This window comes from Camelus dromedarius, chromosome 15 (genome assembly GCF_036321535.1).
Source record: "Camelus dromedarius isolate mCamDro1 chromosome 15, mCamDro1.pat, whole genome shotgun sequence".
In the NCBI taxonomy this organism is placed as follows: Eukaryota; Metazoa; Chordata; class Mammalia; order Artiodactyla; family Camelidae; genus Camelus; species Camelus dromedarius.
Window position 1 is genome coordinate 50,853,462 of NC_087450.1, and position 24,886 is coordinate 50,878,347.

The 24,886-nt window shown below is 44.7% G+C and overlaps 1 protein-coding gene across 5 annotated transcripts; it reads left to right on the forward strand.

Annotated features, from left to right (window-relative positions):
- The first annotated feature begins 1,917 nt into the window (after positions 1 to 1,917).
- TTC32 (tetratricopeptide repeat domain 32) lies at positions 1,918 to 21,873 on the forward strand. Of its 5 annotated transcripts, none has more exons than XR_010384261.1 (5): positions 2,319 to 2,459; positions 16,279 to 16,386; positions 16,473 to 16,622; positions 20,852 to 21,039; positions 21,198 to 21,873. XR_010384261.1 is itself a non-coding variant. In XM_064494716.1 (3 exons), exons 1-3 carry the CDS (start codon positions 2,308 to 2,310, stop codon positions 7,557 to 7,559), a joined length of 447 nt encoding a protein of 148 aa, XP_064350786.1. In that variant the 5' UTR covers positions 1,918 to 2,307; the 3' UTR covers positions 7,560 to 9,718. The 5 variants fall into 5 exon arrangements, 1 of the variants encoding a protein (XP_064350786.1); XR_010384262.1 differs by having other exon boundaries at positions 21,757 to 21,873; XR_010384259.1 differs by having other exon boundaries at positions 20,852 to 21,873.
- The last annotated feature ends 3,013 nt before the right edge of the window (positions 21,874 to 24,886 follow it).

Genomic DNA, 24,886 nt, shown 5'->3' on the forward strand with positions numbered 1-24,886 from the left:
GAGAAAACTGAAGTGAAACTGAAGAAATTGTCATTCTGCAAGTTTTCTTCGTAATAAGAGCTCTTTGTTTTTAAGAGATTTCTCTAAAATGAAAAGAAAAAGTAGACATTAAGAGGCTGAGAGTTACTGTTTTACTAAACTACTCATTTCTTATTTGGCATGGTTTAAATTTCTAGTTAGTAAAATTGAGAGGAATTTAGACAAAAATGAGATACATCTACACACCCACTATAAAAGCTAGAATTGAAACTGACAAATAAATGATAAAGATATGGAGCAATTGAGACCCTCGTACATTGCTGGTGGAAATGTAAAGTAGTACACTTGTTCTGGAAAATCTGACTTCTAGAAGTTCTCTGTATATTCTGGAAATATATATGTATTACGTGTGTGTGTGTGTGTACACATAATTTAAAGTTTTTTAAATTAATTACTTTTCCTGTCCCAGTCAACAACAGGGAAACGTTACAGCCATGAAGCTCAGGCAGGAGGCTGACCTGCAGGGGAAGGAGGAGCCTGTGGAGTCTTACTTGATTTTGTTTGTGGGGCACAGGTTGTTGTGGCCATACTTCTTGAGGCAGATACAGCGTGGGGCTGTGGGCAAGCATGACACTTTAGGTAGATCATCTTGTAGCTGTATTTCTAGGTGAGCTGGCTGAGGGAAGACTTGATGATGCCACCCCGCAGGCAAAGCACCAAGTGCAGGTGGACTGTGTGGAAAATGGGCCAGAGAGTTGGGGAGAGGCAGCCCCAGCACTTCAGTTGCAGGGCAGGGCCCTCCCCTTATCAGATATATGATTTGCAGGTATATTCTTTCATTCTGTGGGTTATTTACTCTGTTGATAGTCTTCTGATGCACAAAAGTTTTAATTTTCATAAAGTTGTCTATTTTTTTCTTATGTTGCCTGTCCCTTTGGTGTCATATCCAGGAAATCACCACCAAATCCAATGTCATGAAGCTTTTGATTTATGTTTTCTTCTAAGAATATTTTATTTTTAACTCTTACATTTAGGTCTTTAATTAATTTTGAGCTAATTTTTAAAATATGGTATTTAGCCCCAACTTCATTCTTTTGCATGTAGATATAGTTTTCCCAGCACCATTTATCGAAAATACTGCCCTTATGCCAATACCACACTGTTTTGATTTCTGTAGCTTTAGTAAGTTTTGAATCAGGAAGTGTGAGTCCTCCAACTTTGTTCTTTTTCAAGATTACTTTGGCTATTTGGGATCCCTTGTAATTCCTACGACTTTTAGGAAGTTTTTTATTTTTATTTTATTTTTTTTTTTAGGGAGAATTTTTATATTTCTGTAAAAACATCATTGAGATTTTGATAGGGATTTCACTGAATTTGTTGATTGCTTTAGCATAACATGGGATGTCTGTGGCTTTAATTTCTTTCATCAGTGTTTTGTAGTTTTCATTATACAAGCCTTTCACCTCCTTGGTTAAGTTATTTCCTAAGTATTTTATTCTTTTTGATGCTATTTTAAATGGAATTGTTTTTTAATCTCTCTGGAGTGTTCATTTTACATAATTTTTACTTGAATTAAACATATTGTACTTAATAAATTACTGCATGGGTTTCCCTTTGGTATAAAGGGCCAGGGAAGTAAACTAACATTGTCACCCACAGACTATCAACACAAAATACTTTTCAGTTGATCCTTACACTATTCTAGAGGTTCGAAAAGGTTGAGAAGTTTGCAGTCTAGAATCTTGGAGTTAATGGTAGTTTGAAATAAGACTCAGGACCACAGGACAACTAAGCTCACGAGATTTAGACACAAAGTGTCTCAGTGTAACCTATAGCCTACTGAAGCCAGCCTCTAGGGAGTGGACGCAGGAATCGGAAAAGCGCTACGATAAATCCGGGGGGCATTTAGTCATTCTTAAAGCAAACCAAGGCCTTTCCGCTTCCGGGAGTCAGCCGCCGCACCCCCGCCATTCGTGTAACAAAGGGCAAGCTCCTTGCAACATCTGCCCGCGGACCTGGTAACCAGTGTGGAAGTATCGATCTACTGCTTTTCTGGAAACGAGCCAGGCGAGACCAGCAGTAACGAGAACTCCATTTCACAAGGATCTGTCTGCCCAAGCTTTCCGGGAGCGCCCGAGTTCTCCGCCGGCACTATCGCTGATCTCGCGAGTCGACGGGTCCTCAGAAAACACAAACTTCCCCCTTTGCTAGCGCCGAGGTTTTGCCGTCAAGTTAAATTCCGGAGTGCGGAAGTGGCTTTGTGGTCCCGCCTCTAATCGCTCAGAGATCAACCCCATTTCTACACGGAAAGCAAGGCCTCCGAACGCTATGGAGGGGCAGCAAGGACAAGAAAGCCACGCAACCCTAGCCATTGCCCAGGCTCACTTCGAGAAGGGAGAATACGCGGAGGCCGAGGAGCTGTACTCCGCTTACATTCACCAGTGCGCCTGTGCAGCCTCCGTGGGAGAGGCGCCCGGGAGGTAACTATCGCGAGAACTGGGGACAGCGGGGTCTGGGCAAGGTGGGAGGCAGGGCTTGTTCAGTCCGGTTTCTCGGCCGCATGACCTCGCCGGCGGCAAGGACGTAGCGGCCAGATATTTGACTTTCCAGAAAGGCAGCGAAGGGGCGGTCCTGCGGTGTCAGGACCCCGCGGCCCCCGCTGCCTTTTACTTCGAGTGTCCCTCTTCCACGTTACTGTGATCCAGAGCCTTAGAGCCGATAGGACTTTTCTTTGTCATTTTAAAAGGAGAGGTAGCCAGGACCTGGTGAGGGCCGGCGAGTGCTACCATAGCCACAGCTACAGCGTCACAGCAGGTGTTTTCTTTTTCACTTGTGAAAAGAACCTTAAATATATGGAAATAATAGATTGAACCTCCAGGTAACCATCCCTGGGCTTAAGCATCATCAGTTCATCCAGGGCATCGTAGTATTTATCCCATGGATGTTTCAGAATCCATTTTTAGATACTAAGGATTCTTAAAAAGACCTAACCACAATATCATTATCACATAATTCCTAATGTCAAATATTCAGTTTTGGAATTTTCTTATTGAGCAATAATGGTGGTTTTGTTTGGTTTGTTTTTAGCAGTTGGTTCACGTCGGGATGCACATCAAAGCTCAATATATGTAAGGCCCTCCATTTTTTTTCCCCCTTGCAGTTTATTTGGTGAGGCAACCGAGTCATGTGTCCTGAGAGTTTCCCATATTTTGATTTGTTGAATTCATCCCCCTGATTTTTAATATCTTCTACATTGCTTGTGCTTTGGTAGTTAAACCTTGAGGTTTGATCCAATTCAGATCCAGAATTAAGGTGAAAATACTATTAAAGGTGGTAGTGTGTACTTCCATCAGAGAGTGTGTAATGTCTTTTCCTGGCGTTAGCAACCTCACCTGCTAATACCTGCTCTCCCAAAGCATCTTGGACTTATGCCCGAATGTGTACCATTTGTTGTACTCGAAGTTTTGACTTTGTTCTTGGTGGTGTTGAGTGGTCCAGGATGAGAAGATAAAGAACAGAAAACAGTTGAATGACCAGCTGTTTTTTGGTAACAGTTTTGAGTTGTTTACCTGCCTCCTCTCCTGTCAAGGACTTGCTTTTTCTTGGCAGGATGCCAGCTTGTTTTATTTGTATGAAACTTGAGATTCTTCTCCTGTTTGTTAAACTCAGTTGTAATTAAATCAGAAAAACTAAATAGCTTTCTCATTTCAGCAATATACAAGAATAATAGTTAATAGAAGTTTTGGAACAAGCAATAAGGTGATACCACCAACCCTCCAAACGTTAGGAAACATAGAAAATGCAGTTTTCTATCCTTGTTTCAAGCTCTGAGAATAGATTTATCTAGTAGGTTTTTAAAAATTTGTAAAATTTTTTATTGATGTATAGTTGCATGTACATTATTATATGTTACAGGTGTACAATATAGTGAGTCACAATTTTTAAAGGTTATACTCCATTTATAGTTACTATAAAATATTGACTATCTTCCCCATGTTGTACAGTATATCCTTGTAGCTTATTTTATACCTAATACTTTGTACTTCTTTACCCTCTACCTCTGTACTCTCCCTCCCTCCTTCCCTCTCCCTACTGGTAACCACTAGTTTGTTTTTTATTTTTGTTGAGTCTGCCTCTTTTTTGTTAAATTTGCTAGTTTGTTGTAATTTTTAGACTTAACTAGCAAGTTTCAAAAAGTGTTTATCACCAACAGATCTATTGATGCCATCTAGTCTTTTTTTTTCCTTTTTTTTTGGGAGGGGGGAAGGGTGATCCCATCTAGTCTTGTTCCTTTGTACATCTCAGCGTAAAATCACAAATTTGTTGCTTGCCAAATATAATTCCTGCTCCTTAACAGCGTAGGAAAGAAAATCTGCTGTGGTTTAGTAGAAGGTTGCTCAGCATGGCTGTATGAACCTTCTAATTTTCTTACAGTTCTGAAATTCTTCTAGGAGCTCATGGATTTAAACTGAATTCTGTTATTTCAACTTTATTCCTTACATATATCTTTTAGAGTTTAAGTTTATTTTTAAAATAATGGATCATTGAATTATTTTGAAACAGTGTCTGGAATCTTTGCATGCCTGCTGCTCTGAATGGTCTATAACATTTTCTTTTAATATCCAAAATTGCAGTCTTAGCCATAAACCTAATTTCCAAATATTTTCTTCTTTGCTAAAATTAGCAAGTGCAAAAAAAAAATCTATGCTTGGATCAGTTAACTTGGTTACATTCCATGAAAATAAATATACCGTTGCAAAAATTTCAGAATTAAAAAATTACGCTTTAACTCTTAGCCCACATCTTTAAACTACGAAACAATTTCCATAAGGAGAGTAGGCTTTTAGAATTTGTTATAATGAGATCTAATTCTCAATCAAACATTCGATGATCCTCTGATAATAAGATACTTATAACAAAGTTTTGAAGCTTAGAAATTTAATGGCTAAAACCTTATTAGGTCCCGAGGCTGCATTTTTCTTTGTTAGATACTTTATTTTATTTTATTTATTTATTTTTAACATTTTTTATTGATTTATAATCATTTTACAATGTTGTGTCAAATTCCAGTGTTCAGCACAATTTTTCAGTCATTCATGGACATATACACACTCATTGTCACATTTTTTACTCTGTGAGTTATCATAACATTTTGTGTATATTTCCCTGTGCTTTACAGTGTAATCTTGTTTATCTATTCTACAATTTTGAAATCCCAGTCTATCCCTTCCCACCCTCCACCCCCCTGCATTTTTCTTAAAGACACTTTACTGGGCAGCAGTTCAGCTAATATCATAGCAGAGATAGATGACGGAGTGTTTCCTCTTGATTTTTAGGTTTTAACGGTGGTGCTAGTGGCAACCAGAAGTGTCCATGTACCCCCTCTCCCAGTCCTAGTGCACAGAAAGAGAAATTCTCTGAAGTTGCAGTGGTTCCTCTCCATTGTTTGGAAAATTAGGTTTGAAGGAGACCCCCTAGGCTGTGAGTTCCCCTTCTGGCAGCAATAGTAACAAGTCTCTGTCTGAGAGCCCAAGGATCAAGATGTTAAGAGGAGTAACATTTAATAACACTGATGGCTGTCACAAATATTTTCTAAGAACTAGACTTCATGCTCTGGAGCATAACAAAGAATGACAGAGAAGCTTAGCCTGCATCTTCTCTGGTTCAAATTTGAGAATCCCTTTGGAAAAAAAAGAAAAGAAAACAGAACCATCTCTGACATGGAGCAGAGACCATTGATGTTCTTTGTGCAGATGATTTGTCCAGCAGGGGTTGGCTGGTGTGTGTGGGAGTGTGTGTGTGTGTGTGTGTGTGTGTGTGTGTCCGTGTCCTGTTGAGCTGGTGGCTGGTCAGAGCTGCCTGAGTGTCTGACTCCTCCCAGGAAAGTTGCTCACCCAAAGCTCTGCAGCCCTCAGATGGAGAGCCGATTCTACACACAGGACCCCCAGAGTGGACCGGAGCCTTAATACTCTACAGCAGGAAGCCAGTCTGGCCTTGGGGAGGATACTTGTTAAGGCTGGAGGGAGGGCACTCCCTGGGGATTGGCGTGTTGCGTTTTCACCTACAGTTAACCTCCGTTTCTTCACTGGTGGAAATGACTTCAAATCTCATTGTTTTCACTTAAAAATTTGAGAATAAAATTGACGATTCATCTTGAGACAGACTTGAACTGTGGGCTGGCTTTCCCTCCTTGCTCTGTTTAATTCTGATTTGTCTTCTTTGCCCCACTGGCATGTGCTTAGAAAATAAACGATCATTTTAATATTGCATTCAGCAAAACAAGTTGACAATGAACGAGGGCTTTGAACACATGATAAAATGAGTGTGCTTTTCAGATAAACGTTGTGGTGCTGTAACCCTGCAAAAGCAGGTTGCGGAATTAAACAAAAATTGATTCCACTGCTTTATTTCTTTGCACCTTGTTTCTTCCGCTTGGTTTTTTAGTGTAGATCTGCATGTTATAGGCTATGAAGTTTGACAAGACCCCAAAGAGAATGAAAGTGGAAACGAGGAATGTGGTAACACGTTTTTAATGTGAACTTTTTGTTTAAAGCAAATGCCGCCCTGAGGATTTGGCTACTGCATATAACAACAGGGGGCAAATCAAGTACTTGAGGGTTGATTTTTATGAAGCCATGGATGACTACACATCTGCCATAGATGTCCAACCCAGTTTTGAAGTTCCCTATTACAACAGAGGGTTGATCTTGTATAGGCTGGGTAAGAAACATTTTCCCCCTTTTGTCCTTGACTATATTCTGTGAATTGAGAACTCTCAAATGTTGTAAAACTAAAGTAGTAATCACTGAGTGTGAAAGTTATATGAAATTCAGGTTTAGAGCCTGGAACAAAGGAAGCGTACCTGAATGTTTTTAGGCATTGGATAGATGTTACAGACCACAGTGGAGCACTGGGGTGGGAATTGGCGCTGGAGTGAGAATGACCCCATTGCTTTGTGTCTGTGTATTCCCAGCTGCAACATGAGGGTAATGCCGATGATCCCCTGTGAAACTTTTCTGAGTTAAAATCTTCGAAGGCACAGGAGGCAATATAAAGCCAAGGGATTTTTAGATCCTCGGATTAAAGGGACAGTTGGGGCTGTTTCTCATTTAAAGTGTTAAAAAGAATATTGCTTTCCTGTTTCTTAATTTTACTGTAATTATATCAAATAGGTGATACAATTTTGTTGAAATTTTGTGATGACTTAAGGTATTTACCTGTTAAATCCCAGGATGTAAACCTATAACTAATTTTAATTCTGTAAGAGTATGCGAAATTACTTTGATCCACACATTCTTATATCTTTATTAAGAAGAAAAAATTCCTTTAGTAAGAGTGGTTGAAGGCCTGTGAATGTAAAAGCAGAAGTATGTGTACCCAAACTTTGCTGTGAATAATATATAGAAATACTCAGGTTTTTTTCTCTTTTCCATTTTTTGGGTTCTGGTACAGGATACTTTGATGATGCTTTGGAAGATTTCAAGAAAGTATTAGACTTAAATCCTGGATTTCAAGATGCTGTTTTGAGCTTAAAACAGACTATTCTAGACAAAGAAGAAAAGCAAAGAAGAAATTATTGAAAAATATTGAAAAAATTTTAACTTAATTGGAATAATTCCTGATCCCTACACCTGGCATCTCATTGTCTGTAATTTCACATTGGTGTTAAGCTATTTTGATTTATATTTAAGATAAAGACATTCCTGCATCAGCACTGAAAGTTAAATAATGTACGTAAGGTAGTTACTTTCAAGTTGAGTAACTGTTGAGCAGGTATGCTTTTTATAAAGTGTAAACGAGTAATAACAATGTATAATTGTATATTATTACGGTAAAATATTTAAAGAAATGTGTGGTGTTCTCTTCAGTAAAACTATTTTTTTGCTATTTTTTATTCCCAACTTTTTATTTAAATATTTTTACCTCTACAGAAAATTGGAAGTATAATACAGTAAACACTTAAAAACACACTTAGATTCATCAGTTGTTAACATTGTATCATATTTGCTTTTTCTCTAAATTTGAATATATAACTTTTTGCTGAACTGTTTGGAAGTAAGTTGCAGATATCACAATACTTTACACCTAAATATTTCAGCCTGCATTTTCTAAGGATAGAGACAGCCTTCTTTATAGCCACACCATTATAATATCTAGTAAAATTAATAATTCTGTAATATCACCCATACCCCTCCCATATTCAAATTCCCCAATTGTTTCCAAAATGTGTAGACTTTTATTTCTGGATATGGAGACAGTCAAGTTACATGGCATTTTGTTTTTATTTGTTTGGAGTGGGAGAGGTAATTAGGTTTACCTAGTTATTTATTTTTAGAGGTAGTACTGGGGATTGAACCCAGAACCCTGTGCATGCTCAGTATGCACTCTACCACTTGAGCTATACCATCCCTAGGCATTTTATTAAGTCTCTTGGAGTTCTTTTAATCTGCAGTAGTCCCCTGCCCATTTTCTCCCCATGGCATCCACTTTGAGAGCAAACCTATTTTGTATAGCTAAGCTAGAGAGATGTAACATTTGGTCTTAAAAATAAATATATGTCTTACTTGAGAGCAGTTAGAAATAATTCAACTTCCAGTTGCTTTTCTCTAGTAACCACTGATAGGGTAGGTTAAGGTTTAAATGTGGAACATAGTTTTCTGTCTCTGGATACTGACAATAACGACTGCTATCCTCAGCATTAACTGATTACTCACTGTAAGCCAAGCACCGTTCAAACGCTCTATAACATTTTGCAAGTGGGATGGGGCTGCTTAGTGAGGTTAGGAACTGACAAAAAGCACTTAGTAAATATAAGGCTTAAAAAAATCTGTTTTATTTGGGTGCTGCCAACGAATGATAAGGCTGTGATGAAGCTTTCAAGAACTGGGAAGAATTTGAAGGGAAAACAAGCCAGAGCCGGCTGTGTCTCATCTAGAATTTTTTTGTATGTATGTGTTTTTATTGTTGATGTTTGGCTTGATAAGATACAGATCCTGCATCTTGGGATCTCCCAAACTGGTGTATAATTGCGGTGGAAAAACTGTTCTGGGGTGGAAATTGCCCTCATCAGGAGAAAAGAGCGTGTTTGCCCAGTGTCTCCAGAGGAGAGCTCAGAGTAACCACTGTGGTCCCAGATGCATTCACCATGTTTTTGTTTTTGTCTCGAGTTTAAGTGACCTCATAAAGCAGAGGAAGTAATTGCCTCGTTTGTAGTTCATAACTAATATCTGGCAAAATGCATGGAGAATTTGGGCTGCAGGTGAATGAATATTAAAAGGAAGTCAAGTTTGAAAGGAAACTAAAAGTCTCTGTATTTCTGGAATGATTCACATTTTCCAGATGACTTATCTTTCTATGTGTTGGAAATGTCTTTAAAAGAATTTATAAAGCTGCATTAAAATGTAGAAAAATCCTTCTTAAGAAAACTTAAAAAAAAAAAATTAAAGCAAAGTCTGTAGACTTTGGGAGAGCTTAAGCCAATCTACCCAGAAAATCAAATCCTTAAAAAATGCTTCAATAACTTTATTTCCTCTTGGCTCATATTCTCTTTTCTTTACACTTGATTGGGATAAGATGTAATATGAAAAAAAAAAACCTTGTTAAAAATGTTGATTTATGGGATTTTATTATTCAATATTTCTTCATTAGAAAAACAAAGACACTGAAGGGCAAGAACCAGCACTTACTGATTTGGAGCCCAGGTGCTTCTCAAGTTACTGGAAATAAATAAAGTATAATATGTTGTCCTCATTTTTCTTCAAAACTTTAGCCATTACACATTCAGATTCTAAACTTCTGGTTGGTTAATAATACCTTTGCTACATGCCTTTTAAAAAAGACATTACTTGCTGTTTGCTAGTGTTCATATTTCCCACATTTCAGTATTTGTAGAACTCTTCTGCTAGAAGAGTGCCCAAACTATATTGCTTTCCAGTTTTTCTCTGTGCAAACAAGGCAAAAAATTGTGGTTTGTTACAAAGTTTGTCTTTTATAAAGTAAGGTAAGAGAGAATAAATGGATATAAATTACTTTTGAGCTTAGAAAATGACTTTGAGCTCTGAAGCATGGAGCTATTTGGTTTTTTTCTGAAATCTGGAACTGAGTCAGCATGTGGACCTTCTTTATGATCGCGAACTACGGTAGATGGCAAATGAAATTTCCAGGTCAGCTTTTAGTCCTTATCTGTTTGCCCTTTTCTAGGTTTTTCCTGGCTTTTCCATCTCTCACTGGCCTCTCGACCCTCCCAACGCTGTATATACATGGTCTCAGCCTTCTGCCGTTTTTCCAGTTTTAGTCTTTCTCGATGGGGATGATATAGCTTAACCTTGCCACCCGGCCCAAATCAGTTCAGCATTTACACTGCTACTCATCTCAGTATCTTCATCTCTGCCGAGTCTAGTCCCCCTTCAACATTTAACTCTAAGTTTCACATAATTAAATCTTGCTTAACAACTTTAATTTGTTCTTGAATGCCTCAGCTAAGTGAAAAGCCATGGAAATGAAAAAAAAAATTCTACCATTTTGAAGCCCATTTTAGCCGAGACCCAAATACTTTTCACAGATAGAAAAATATATCGATTGGGTGATAAGAACAAGTTTATAATAAGTAATAACTTGAAATTACAACAGTTACATATACTGTAACGACATTAATGCTTCCTTTCTCTCTTTTTTTTTCTTTCTGTGCCATAAGAAAACAGCTTCATTGGTATACAAAGTGTACAATTCAATGGTTTTAAAGTATATTCAGAGTTTCTGTACTAGTCTTAAAACCAGTTTTTTAAGCTTTGTGGGTCTCCTGCTCTTTTTGCACGCACACTGCACTTAATGAAGTTATAACAGAAAAACACACCCTGGCAAATTTAAGGCGAAATGTGAGCGTGTTTCAGAACACCTAACAGCACACGCACAGCACAGATGGAAGAGTCCTGAGAACTGCCGCCTCTTTGGTTCCATCCAAGTAAGTAGCATGATTCCAATTTGGCCAATGTGATCTTCTCTGACTAGAAACTTGTGTGGAGTAAACAGGAGGTACGTGTCTGCCCGCAGCTGTGAAGTGGAACTTTCACGTACAGCACGCTTATTAAATGTGTTTGAGTAAACAGATTGTTATCTTAAAAAAACTAATTATTGACAAACATATGGTAAATAATGTTCCAAGAGCCTGGTTAATGAAACTGCTGGGACATGAGCTAAGTGTGTAATTTTAACAGCTGCTAAAGAAATGCACGTTGTGGTGTTTCTTACATTCCTCAAAAATGTGACACTAAGTGATGGAAGAGGGATTCCAGTTAAACATGGTGTTTGGTGAGAGAGAAGGGAGACTGAGAGAGACTGAGGCTTGTAGAATTTCACCTCTAATGTTAAAGGGACTTCAAAAACACCATTTCATTCTTTAGGAAAGAAAGATGAAAAATATAATTAAAACCCCCTTTTTTTGAAAAACAAAGCAATTGATAAGATTAAAAACTGTAATTTTACTTGTTAAAATCACAAGAAGATAGAAGGACACATCCACATAGCAAAAAACATGATAAAAAGAAGAAACCTACAAGGAAGCCCCTAAAAGCAGCAGTTATGACCTATGAATATGCATTTAACAGCACGGATCAGAGCCCAGCAGGTCATCCCAGCTCTGTGTGTCAGCAAACGTGCAGCAATGACGTCATGAAGGTCTTATTTTTCAGAGGAGGAAACAGGCTAAGAAATTCAGTAACATGCCCAAAGTTACATCCAAAATACGTATAAACGTTCACAACTGCAATTAGTGTCAATTGATTTTTTTGTTGCTGGCATCAACTCAAAACAGAAAAATAGATTTTTTTTTGTGTGTCCTGATACAAAATTTAAATTGCTCATAAAATGTTTTAGTGCTCATCAAAGTAAGTACCAAAACAATATAAAAATATTTTTAGTTTTTATAATGGAACATTTATTATAATTCTGGAATTGCTTGTTGGTAATCTTCCTGCCTGATTGAAAACAGACACAAAAGATGGTGAAAAGCAGATTAATACTGAGAGCAAACTCCATTTGGAAAATTGAAAGCCACGGCTGCCAATATGTAAATTTGTATCTTATGTTAAGAAAAAGTGTCCAACATTTATAAAGAAGGCAAAAGGTGGATTGCATATCCTTTAAATCTTGTGCTGAGCACAGCCTGACAGACCCACCCACGACTTTCAGTTCTTCAGGACTGCATCTTTCTTTGATTTCCTAATTACTCTCTTTGCGGGGGGAAGGAAGGGTTAGCATTTTTTTCTTTATTTAAAAAAAAATTTATTTCTTACTGAAATGTAGTTGATTTACAATGTTAGTTTCAGGTGTACAGCAAAGCATTTCAGTTATATATATACACATACATATATGTATTTTCCAGATTTTTTTCCATTATATGTTATTACAAGAAATTGAATATAGTTCCCTGTGCTATATGGTAGTTCTCTGTTGTTTATGTATTTTGTATATAGTAATGTGTATCTTTTAATCCCAAACTGCTAATTTATCCCTCCCCCACCTTTTCCCTTTTGGTAACTATAGTTTGTTTTTTATGTTCATGAGTCCTTTTTTTGGTTTGTAAATAAAATCTGTATCATTTTTTTTTTTTTTAGATTCCACATGTAAGTGATATCATATGATATTTGTCTTTAGGGCCCAGACTCTGTGAAATTGAAGATTTCTTGAATTTCACGTTAACTTGCAGATTTTTCTCCAGGGAAGATGCAGATGATTGTGGTAGAAACGATAACCCCAAAGGTTCTGGTTTTATTGCCCTGGAGGACATTAACCAGTTTTGGTTTTAACCTAGTGACTTTAGTCCCAAACTCCTTCCTCCTTGACCACAACTACTCAGTTCCTCAAAGGCTCTCTTCCCATCCTGGTGGTTCTTGAGTTAAACACACACTTGTGCCGGGAGGGTTTGAAAGCACACAGTGGCAGTGGGACATCAGTCCGTGAGAAGCAGAGTTCTCACAAAAGCTCCCGTTGAGGATCTTTGTACCTGCTGCTTCCTCTGTCACCCCAAGGCTGAGCCCTCCTGTCCTTCAGGCCTTTGCTGGTCTGTTACCTCCTTGTGGCTCTTCTCTGACCATCTCGTTTAAAATGCAAATCCAAATCTGACTCCTCCTCTCCCTGATTTCCTCTCTCCATCCATATCACATTTTAATTTTGTCTGCCTTTCTTCTCCTCCCGGGGAGGTAAGCTGTCCCACGGCGGAGGTTTCTGCCTCTCTTGTTTCCTCCTGTATCGTTAGCATCTAGAACAGTGTCTGGCAGACAGAAGGGCCTCGACTCTGTCCAATGGGTACATGAATTAGTTACCATAATCTGCTAATTAACTTGCTGTGTGGATCTTGCAGATTCAGTCCTGGCTGTTAGTTGTGAGGCGGACAATTGTTTGTCCCCTTGTTTCTCTGCTGATTTTGAGGAAGGGCCTGAATTATAGTTGTTTTCATTTTATTGACAATAGGTCACAGTTCTAGTTTAATTTAGAGGAAGAAAGCTGTCTAAAAGACAAGCTCAGATTCCACAAGGACTTCATGTTTTAATATGACTTTGTAACAGGTGCCTGTCATGGGGTCATGTGTTGAATTGTGTACCTCCCCGCCAAAGATATGCTGAAGTCTTAAGCACCAGTAGCTTAGAACGTGACCCTATTTGGGGTTATAAAGACATAATTAGCTCAGGCGAGGTTATGCTGGAGTGGGGTGGGCCCTTAAGCCAATATGACTGGTGTCCTTATAAGAAGAGAATTTGGATACAGATGCAGAGGAGGAAGCCATGTGACGATGGAGGCAGAGATGGAGTGATGCTGCCATTAGCCTGGGGCTCCTGGAACTGAAAGAGGCAAGGAAGGAGCCCCTGGCAGGAGCAGAGCCCTGCTGACATCTTGATTTCAGACTTCTAGTGTCCGGAGCTGTGAGAGATTAGCTTCTTTTCTTAGAAGCCACCGGTTTGTGGTACTTTTATGGCAGCCCCGGGAAACTAGGTACCCAGGAAATGTTAGTTCAGTTTCCGAATGACAAGCCTTTTACACAGACGCCTTCGTGTTCTGGCACCCACAAAATGCAGCTCTGTGGGAAAAGGGGTGAACATTTTGTGAGGACAAGCCTATAGACAAAAGATTTCCAGAGGAGGGGAGGAAAGAGAGGGCTCTACTTTCCTTCTTTGTTCACGACCCTGACTGAACTAGGAGAAGGGCAGTGACTAAGCTCCCTGCAAAACATGCCCTGGCCTCCTGCTGAGAAGTTCATTGCCTCCCCATGTGCCTTTGAGATACTCGGCTCTTGGAGGACAGAGGCTCCTCTGGCTTGAGAATGGAAAAGAAAAGTGGGAGGCCCTTCAGGCTGCCAAACAACAAGCCAGGTGAGACGCCATCCAAGTTGGCTGAGCCAGCAGGATTGGGAGCTGTCGGTGGGTCCAGCAGAACGATAATCATTTCCATTATGAACAGCAGCTGCCCGTAGACTTAATGGAATAGGAGCAGCCTCTTGGATCGGAGGGTGGGGTGAAGGGTGACTGGAATGGGGCGCCTGCATATGGAACCCCAAGCCTCCATCTCACTGGTGCCAGCGCGTGACAATGGCCAGGGGCCACTGCTCTTCCCTGTTATTCTCACTCCCACCTCCCTGCCTCTGCTCTCCTGTTCTCTCCCCAGTGTTCTCTCCCAGAATACGCTCTTTCCTTCGTTGATTTAAACCCTACCATTCATCAAGTCTCAACAACTACCATTAACCCTTCCCTGCCAAGATCAGCCCAAACTCATCTTGTTCTCCATTTTCCATTATGATCTAGACAGAGCACCTTTGCCACTGAATATGGTCCACTGGCCAGTAGCACTGGCATCACCTGGGAGCTCATTAGATGTGCAGACCCTAAGTTCTAAGCCAGACCTACTGAATCAGAATTTACATTTTCATGAGCTCCCCTCGTGCTTCATCTGCACACAAAGGTGTGGGAAGCACGGGTCCGTATGAAGCATGGGTCCGTATTGCTGGTTCTTGGAGTGTGGTTTCTAGAGCACCAGCACCAGCATCACCTAGGAACTTGTCAGAATGCAACCTGTGAGCCCCACACCAGACCTACTGAACTGAGTCCCTGGGGGTGGGGTGGGGGACCCTGCCTTCTCCCGGAGACTCTGAAGCACACTCAGATTTGAGAACCACTTGTCTACGTCACTCCGTCCATCATCTAATGATGCTCTTTCATTTCCTGGCTGTTTGTCTTTCCCTTCAAGTTGGGGACGCTGAGACCAGGAACAGTGTTTGTGTGTGTCTGTGCGGCTGAGGTCTCTGCATGGGGGGATGACTGATGTCCAGAGTAACTGTCCAGTGTTCAAGCACGTGGGGGCTGGAGAGAAGGGAGAGGATGAAAGGGAGGGTCCTGGGAGATTTCCCTTTGTTCTCTGAGTCTCTCAGGGGTTTAAGGTTTCTTGGGGTAGAGGGGAAGGTGTTATGCTTCTTCTCTCAAATCAGAGACCACATGGGTAGGTACCATGTAGTTTTCATAATGGGTTAATATCGCGTCAGGGCCTTACCTGATACAGAACTCGGTCTCCAACCGTTTTGCGTGGCTTTTCCTCTGTGGAAAAAGCCATTATTGCCATTGAGCAAAGAAAGCAGTGCTGGCTCATTGTTCCTTTTCCTGGATCAACAAGTCCTTCATCCGGGCAAGTGGCAGTGCCTAGCTCTCTGGCTTACCAGCGAGAGGGATTCTCAGACATGACTAGCATATAGCCTCCTCCTCATGAGCTCTCATGAAACACTGCTGTGTTCCTTCACCATCCACTAACTCCGCGGCCAGCAGTCTTGGGCTGGGGAGCAGAATGTCCTAGAATGTTGCCTTAAGTGCTCTTCCTCCTCAGGCTGGCTGCTAGCTTTCAAATTTCTAGACATAATTCCTTTTGAATTGCTTAATGGGCATATAATTTTAATCAGAGTCATATGACACTTGAGCTGGAAGAAATCATCTACTCTTCTATTTTTATTTATTTATTAGGCTTTCAACAAAAAACAAAACTGAGGAGTTACAGAGATTATCTGTATACTGTCGACCCTCACACATGCATAGCCTCCCCGTTATCAGTATCGCTGCCCAGAATGGTCCTTTTTTTTTTTTAACCAAGGATGATATATCATAATCATCCAAAGTCCAGAGTTTATCTTAGGGTTCACTCTTGGTTGTGTACCTCCAGTGGGTTTGGACAAATGTGTGGTGACATGTATCCACCATTATAATATGATACAGAATATTTTCACTGCCCTAAAAATTCCTTTGTGCTCTGCCTATTCATTTATTGTAGACAAACGGGAGAAGGTTCTGGAGTAAATGTCATGCAGCTGGTAAATCAGAGAACTAGGACTGGATCAGCCCTTCCGAACCTTCCGTTTAAGAATAAGAGTGACCTCCGGTTAGTGACGCACCTCAGTTTATACTTATTTGCATGAATCCTGACCCCAAACCCAGACCTGCTTCAAGATCCAATTCTTTGCCCAGGACTGTTTTCCAGAACGGGAGCCCCACAGGCCCAGTCCTGGGATGAACTGTGCGAAGGCCTGGAAACCAGAGAGCAGAGAACAGAGAAGCATTATGTATAAAGGCACCCAAGTCACACCCTAGAGGCAGAGAGGATGCCCCAAGGCGCAGGTAAGTTGTGTGGCTGTAGCTGAGGGGCTGCAGGGAAGGCACTGGCACAAAGAACTCTGGGAGAGGAGAGAAGGGGCTGGTAGATGCAACAGTGTTTCCACCCCCTTTGGTGCTGTTATAATTTGACTTGCAAGTATGGGAAGAAGCAGCTTAATTCCCACAAATCTGAAGCAACCTGCTGGGAGGAGGGGCAGGGACTAGGGACTGGTTAGAGAACCTTCTCCTTAGGCAAATGCCTGCTGTTTTCCCTGAATTCTCATGATATCTCTTCAAGCCTCATGATAGCCCATCAAAATTGGCATTTATTTCTATTTCACCAAAAGGGATGAGTCCTGACTTAAATTAGGCTGGAGTCAAAGCTCCTAGAGAGTCCAGGTCTTTCCTTGCCCTCACACCTGAGCTCCCTATAGGGTGACCAGCTTGCCCTGGTTTGCCCAGGACTTTCTTGGCTTTGAGACCAGAAGTCTAGCATCCCAGGAACCCCCTCAGTCTGGGGTAAACCTGGCTCTCCCTCTTTTTGCTCCCTAGACCACAGGCATCTTGACAGGAGCCACTCTGGCCCCACAGGGCCTGAGTCAGGCCGGTCTTGCTCAGCTGATGGGCCCCTGGCACCAGGGCAGCAGGCTGGCTCCTGCTTCTGGACTGGAGGGTCCACAGCCCCAGCCTGCTGCTGCTCCACCAGCTCCTGTCCTGCTGCGTTGTACTGTGGAGCACTGGCCAACAGGAGGCGCTGTCTGCCTGGCTGTACATCAGCTCAGACAGAGGTGGACAAACAACAGGAAGACAAATGGCTCAGCCATTGGGGAAGCCAATCCCTGCTGTTTTCACCTTGGGACAAATGTAGGTGTGAGGATCAAAAACTCATTCAGAATCAACTTCAGTCAAAAGGGACTTTATTTTAGGGATACAAGTTCATAGGATGCAAGAATGAGCCTGAGGCGCAGGCTTGGGGAGGGGGAGAGTGTGGGAGCTGCCTCTCCCTGCTGGCTCTCCCCAGCTCAGACTTGCTGGAGTCTTGAGGGGCCCAGCAAACAGCACTGGGGTTTGGACCAACTGGCAGTGCAGGCAGGCCCGTTTGGAGGGAATGCTGGGCTTCTTTGGGAGAAGAACTGGGTTGGAGGATGTCACTTACAGAGAGCGGAACACTTTTCCAACAGTGATGACTTAGAATGAGAGCAGTTTATCTATTCCCCGCTGCACTGCCACGTGACGGGGAGGATAGGGGTTGCTGCTGCTGCCCCCTCTCCCCCCAGAATACTTATGGCCAGGAGGAAAGAAGAGAAACAGAGACTCGGGAACTTAGGCTCCTCCCAGGAGAGGAAGGAAAGGGAGGAGCTTGGTTCCTCATCCACTAATCTGGGGAGTCACTCTACCTGAGGTCAGGGAGGGAGAGAGGGAGGGATGGGTGAGGGAGGAGAGCCGTTGGGTGTCACTGCCCACACGGAAGGGGCACCAGCAGTGGGGGGGATAAGCTTTTCCTCTCCCTCCCAATAGTCCGACTGGAATAGCCCTGTCTCATAGCCACCGTGGGCACCACGGGCACGTTACCCCCACTGCTCTTCAAGCTTAGAGCCCCTTCCCATCAAGAAGGCTCTGGATTGCTGCTTCCTTCCTGAAGCCTTTCTCACGCTCCTCAGGGCTGTCATCCCTTCTCTGAACACTTAGGCCCGTCAGTTTATACCCACTACTTAGGGCCTTTTGCTTTTCAAAGCAGTTCAAGTTTTAGTCAGTGCTTTCATGCAAAACCTGGAGGCTTAGGGCCCTTTAAGGGTCTCCTTGATGTCAGCCAATCCTTGCACTTAAACTCTGTTCTTCCTTTTCTTTGGTGCTCTTGGTGTTTCTAAAAGCCTGATAATGAACTGGGGGCCTCAGTGGGGAGAAGCCAGCAACTTGAAGCCTTTGTGGTCCAGCTGGGGTCCGGCCCCCGCAGGGACTCTGCGGCCAGGGCTCTTTACCACCAAGGCCAAGAGCGACACTCCACTCGGCCCTCCTCAGCCCTTACGGCTAACCAACCCATGATGTTCAGCTAGGTTAACAGGAGGGACCACCCATTTTTATAGTGAGAAACATTGCTCTTCTGAGACCATTACGTGGGCCAGGAAGGAGAGAACAGGCTGAGTTGAGAGCCCTGTCCATTACAGCACAATCTGGAAAGGAGACAAGCTCTGTAGTTGGGCCCCAAGGAGACATTCTTACCGCCCTCCTCAGAGACTGTTGCGGGACTGGCCAGGCCGGGCCCACGACCAGAGGCCTGCATCTAAGGCCGTTAGATCACACGTGGAGGAAGACAGAGTTGCGCCAAAGATTTTCTCCAAGGTCAGACTGCGCTCTGTGAACTCCCACAGCTGAGTTCATGTTGGTCCCTGGGGGTGAAGATGGTCAAGTCGTCATCACTGGAAAACATTACGTGGGGAAGTGGGCAGCTGGGCTTCGCGGGTTCTGCCACGGAGGCCGCGATTGCTCCTAACAGGTTAGGCAGACACGTGAGAAAGTGGCGACAAAACAACCGGAGCTGTTGAAAAGTGCTTCCGGAGAACGTCGTTTCTAGCAGCTTTCTCCTCCCCTAAAGGACTTTGGACTTTAGTGACAACTGCTCTTGTCCCTAACATTTCTTCTTTGCTGACAGGAAACCAGACAATAGGGCTGAGGTCATTCATCTCATGTTGTAAAACAAATTCTAAGGCAACAAGCTTGGAGGGCCTCCGAAGTAGAGCGCTGAGCATTCTCCCTTGTTGAAGGAAGGGGCTGATACCTGAAGATCCCTGAACGGGAACCCTACTGACAGGACACTGGGGCTGATGTGTGCTTAGTTAAAGCTGTTTATTACATGTGGATCAGCTATGGATCCATAGAATGACTTACAGGTCATCCTGGGTAATGCCAGCACAATGGCCACCGTTGTGACAAGAAAGCAGCTGGCCAGGACTATGGCCAGGACCTTTGGGTGCTGCCCTCTGAGGAAGAAGGCAGGCTCTTAGGGTTAGCAGGTGACATGAGTTCTGAAGTTCCCTCTCAGATCTTGACTTTCTGGCTAACAGGCACATAGTCCCCAGAGGCACTGAACCCAGGCCATATGGTTAAAGCAGACTTTCCTGGCCCGAGTTCAAGGCGCATGTGGGGCTGAGCTGTCACTGAGGCAGGAAGACTAAGCTCTCTCGGCTCATGTGGACTTTCTTCCAGGACCTCCTTCTTCTACAAGGATAACCAGACTTGTTAAATGTCTCATAAAATGCTTGGCAATTAGCATAGCCAGACACTAGACAAGCTTGGTGGGTGAGAGCCAGGGGGTTTTGGCCAGAGTCCTTAGAACTCACCCAGATCTGCATGCAAGCCCTCTTCAAGGGAGAGTTCCTTGGGCTGAGAGAACAAAACGGGCCCAGCTGAGAGGTTGCCGTGGGATGCACAGTGCTGTTCAGAGAGCTCTGCAGAAAGGTGAGTTCACGGGTTGGTCAGGGCTTCAGGCAGCTCTCAGAAGGTTAGGCTCCTTTGGAGCAATGGAGGGGAAAGTTGAAGATGTTCATGGGCAGCACTTCTCAGTGTCATCACTAGACAGCACAGTAGGAGGCATCTCATCTCGTCTTCTCTCCTCCAAAGGGCACTGGCCTGGACAGGGCCTTCTAGGGTCCTAGTGTAGGTGCACAGGGGTCAGGCAGTGTAGACACATGAGAACAGAAGTGGAGGACAGTGGAGACTCCCTAATAGGAAGTCTATGAATTAGATACTTTACTACCACTTTGAAAGTCTTCAATGACCTGAAGGAGGTTCAGGTCCTCATTCTGCAGGAGAAAGTAGGAAATGGGAAATGACTGGTGCAGGTCACACAGCTAATAGCTGGCTAAGCAGAGGATCAGGCAGAGGTCCAGCTGATGCCAGGCTGCCTCCGACCACACTTAATCTGAGTTACTAGTTACCACTGGTGGGACTTGCCCTCTGGACGCCGATGCCAAGTCACCAAGCAGTATGTGTGAGCCCAGTCTCTTCAAAGAAACTGATGAGGTCCTCAGGGCCTGGGACTCCCAGGGGCTTTGCTCATTGTCCATCAACCATCCCTGTAACCGGGAGCCTAGATCCCTGTTTGGCCCTTTCTGGTTCACTGAGAGGTCACCTCTTCGGGGGCAGAGGCCACATGTTTCCCCACCAGCCTCTTGACCAGTGGCGGCTACAGGACTCCTTCGCTCTGGGAAATAGGGTAAAAGTCTCCCTCCAACAGGTTAGTTTCTTTTCTGCAGCTGCCAGAGGGATGTGGAGACAAGCAAGGTGTGAGGCACTCCGGAAAAACCTCGCGTCACCAGCATCTGCCTTCACCCATCCTGGCCCACTGTTACCCACAAGGAAGCCTGCACGGCGGTGGAGGGAACTGCTGGGAAGTCAGGGGAAGATCCCAACTGAGAAACGGCACAGAAGGCTGGTAGCTCAGGTGACATGACGGTCCCCTGGGAGACTGGGTCCCTGACTTTAGGGGTCTTGCTCTGGCACATGAGGTGTCCTTATAGAATCTTGGGCCAGTACCTCTGGTTGGATTGGGGTTCTGGTTCTGCCCTCTTAGTGTCTAGCTGAGGTCCTTGCCATCTGCAGTGATGTTCCACTGTGGGCTGCCATCAAATTCTGGTGACACTGCCATCCAGCGCTTGTCCGGGAGGAATTCTGCTGTGGCGCCTGCAGCGCTTATCAGCTCCCACCTGAAGAACACCGCCCCCGACGGCTGACTCAGCGGCCATTTCCCCACTGCAGAGCTCAGTGAGGGGCTCATTTCGGGGAGGGAAGCAGCTGATGTTCTCATGGGGGGTTTTCTTCTCTGCCCTCCTTCCCCCAGAAACCCCCCAGAATACCCTTACCTTTCGGTCCCCTTGTCTGCATCTCGGGGCTCTTCCTGGAAGCCCCCCTAGGCCCAGCTGAGTGAGGGTGCTACTCAAGGAAAGTTCTCCCTCAGTCCCCCAACTACTCACCACCCTCTAACCTGGGCCTGTGACACCTCCGAGCCATCTCCTGGTGGCAGAACAGCTTTCTTGCTTGGCCCGTCCCCAGGCCTGCCCACTGTGGGTGGTGTTTCTTCACCTGAGTGGTTGCAGCAAAGCTTTAACCTCGGACAAGAGTGGACAAAATCAGAATTTACTCATTTTCACATACATTTTAGGAGCTGAATGCCAAGCCTGAATACCACCAGCGGCAAAGATCGTGGGCCCTGCCTTCAAGGAAATCCATTTAGAGGGGAAAATAAGGATACGTAATAAAGGACAAATTACCAGTCCAAGCTCGAATGTGGTTACGACTCTGATTACAAGAGTTTAAAGGAAGGAGGGTTGGGGGAGAGGGAAGGAGGAAGCAGAAAGGCTTGTGGGGGAGGTAGTAATTGAAATGGGCTCTGAAGCCTGAGGAGTCACACAGGAAGAGACGGGATCACTTCCATGAAGAAGATATGGAGGTGATATGGGGTGAGCTGGAGCCATGACCATCTCATTTGTCTTCCACAGAGGAATAGAGAAACTGGCAAGTCTGGAAAGGGATTCCACCGAGTGTCCACAGATGCTCAAGGCCTTTGATACTTGGGTCAGAAGCAGATGCAATGGCTTTAGAGTAGAGCCAGCAGGAGGCCTAAGGCAGGGCTGGAGGGTGGAATGAGGCAGTGCAGAGAGCAGGACACAAGGGTTGAACAGGACACAAGGCTGTTGGAGGCCAAGGAACCCCCTGGAAGCACCCAGCAGGAGACCCCGTGGGTGCAGACAGAAGCCTGTCCACCCACTAATGAAGTCACACCCTCCATGTGTGAGAAGGTTTCTAGAGTCTCTAATGTGTCCATCTTCTTCAGAGTCACCTCAAAGGGGGCTCGTATTCTCTGGAGGGAAAGATCCCGTCCCTGTCTACTCTCCAAGCTGGGTTCAGCTTCCTCACCAGAAGCTCAGGCCTGGCAGTCCTCACCACAAAAGGCAAATGTAGCAACTGACGCCTGATGGGCCCGGACTGCTAAGAGTTTCCTGCTTGCCTGCGGGCCCGGGATCTGGAAGCCATTTGTTCCCAGGTCTAAGGGTTAGCAGGCCAGGCACCAAAATGCAGGCCATTCCTCATGAACTCTGCTGCTGGCTCGCCTTGGAGACCCGGGACCTTCTCTCCATGAGAGCACCAGGAGAGAGATGGCTCAAGCCTGTGTCCTGCTGCTGAGAAGCAGCCTTCAGATTGTGGCCACTTCTTGGGTCCGATATGGCAACACACTCCTTTGTGACTGGTGGCCCCTGAGCAGCGCCTGCCCAACTCCTCCTCACCCTTCTCAGCCCCCAACTTGACCACTCTCAGGACCCACCTCATAGAGCACCCCTGGGGAAAAGAGTTTTGCGGCCAGTAGCAGACGGGGCGGCTTACCTGTGTGGAGGATTCCACCAAGGGGTCCTGGCCCAGGGCTCAGGAACTGGTGTCCCATGTAGAGCTCCCAACTAGAAAACAAGCCAGTCACTGGCATGGCTGAGAACAGCTCAGCAGGCCTCACCACCCTGGATGGAGCGGAGGAGAAGCCCGGCAGAAGAGGCCTGTGTGGGGGAGCTCGTGCTGGGAGCCTAAGTGGGAGGCTCCCAAGTGGGGGGAAACTGAAAAAGGCAGGGGGCCTCCCAGGTGGGCAAGGTAAGGTAGTGCCACTCCTGTCTCCAGGATCTCAATGGACCACAGGGGAGGGGGAAGGCTGTGATGTGGTTCACAGCTGGGTTTTGAACCTGTCTTCTGAAGTCAGCCATCTATATACTGTATAGGAAAGAGGTGGGCAGATTAAACCAGGCTGGTCAAGGATTACTGGGTAATGCTGGGTCCTACCTCTAGGAGGGCCCCCAGCCAGCGCTCCCACATCCACTGCCCAGGGGCCTGGCTTTCAGATACCATGGGCAGCTTGCTTTTCAAGGATACCTGGCACCTGTTGTAGGTACACACAAGGGGGAGCGAGGCTCAGAGAGGTTCCCCTGGCTCTGCATCTCCTGGGGCCTCCTCGCCCCCAGTCAGGTGTCACCTCCACTGCAGGGGCTATGTGGTTTACACACATTCCCAGGACTTGGCCCAGCCAATACCCACATCCATTATGTCTTCCGGAGCAGGGAATCTGCCCAAGGTGACGGATCCCTCATAGGAAATGCCTTTCTTGTTGGGAACAAGATTCTCCTGAGGCATCTGAAGGGCTGAGGTCCTGGCTGGGGCAGGGGCTTTGAAACCACCTTTGTGCCCCACGGAACAGCAGGGTACCACCTGGCGGTAGCAACTATGTACAGCGTACCAACCTCCAGGCCTGTGTTCCTGGTGATCCTGGAAAATACTTGATTTTCTTCCCTCTAACCTCATCAAATCTTGCTTACAGAAAGGGATATAGTTCGTGGCTGATTAGGCTTAAATACTAAGAGACTGTTCCATGTAAATACTGAGTTTGGCTCACATTCACGGGGTGAGGAATGAATGAAAGAGGAACAGAATGTGGAGTAGCTGTCCATGGTCTCTCCACTGGGCTCATGAGCTGGGACACCTCGATGTTCACACTGAGGGGAAACCACTTATCAGCCAATAAGAAGAGCAAGAAAGTTCTCAAGTCCCAGGGAAGACTTGGAAAGAGCTTATCAGAGAGGCCTGGCCAAGTCCTGCATGACTTGGTGGGACTGAGGTCCAACCTCGTCAGTAGACAGACAGGTGGAGGTGTGTGGGGATGAGCAGTCGGACAGAACAGAGCAGGCAGAAGCATAGAGGAGGCTCAGGATTTAGAGCTCTGATGTCTCATCTCACCTGTTCTGTTCAAGAGCTCAGGTCAGCTCCCTGTATCCTCAAAACCCCAAACCCCGCATGCAGGTTGTGCAGGGGCTCCAAGCTGGTCGCCCACCAACTTGCACTGTAGCTAGGACAACAGCTTCGTTATGCCCCCCAGGGTCCCTACCTGATGGCTCCCACCTGGAACAGCCTCAGTCCACCCCAAGCCTCACCTGCGCAAAGTCTGGCCTCCCACCAATCGTCCAGCAGAAGCGGTGCAGGAGGATGAACCAGGAGTGAGGCAAATTGTTCTAGCTCTGGTCTTGTTTCCTTAGCCGTGTAAGCTGCAGCCATAGTAAGTGGGACTTGGCTTTTCTGTTCACTCTGCAAAGCTGCTCTATGCATTAAGGCTTTGCAGGTCAACCCTGGCAGGGTGAAGATGGAACCATGTGCAGTCTCTGCTCTCACAACACAAGCCGACTCTCAGCTGGGACAAGAGTCTGTGCCAAGTTGAGGCAGAGCAAAGTCCAGGAGGGAAGGGATTCCCCAAGCATCTCAGC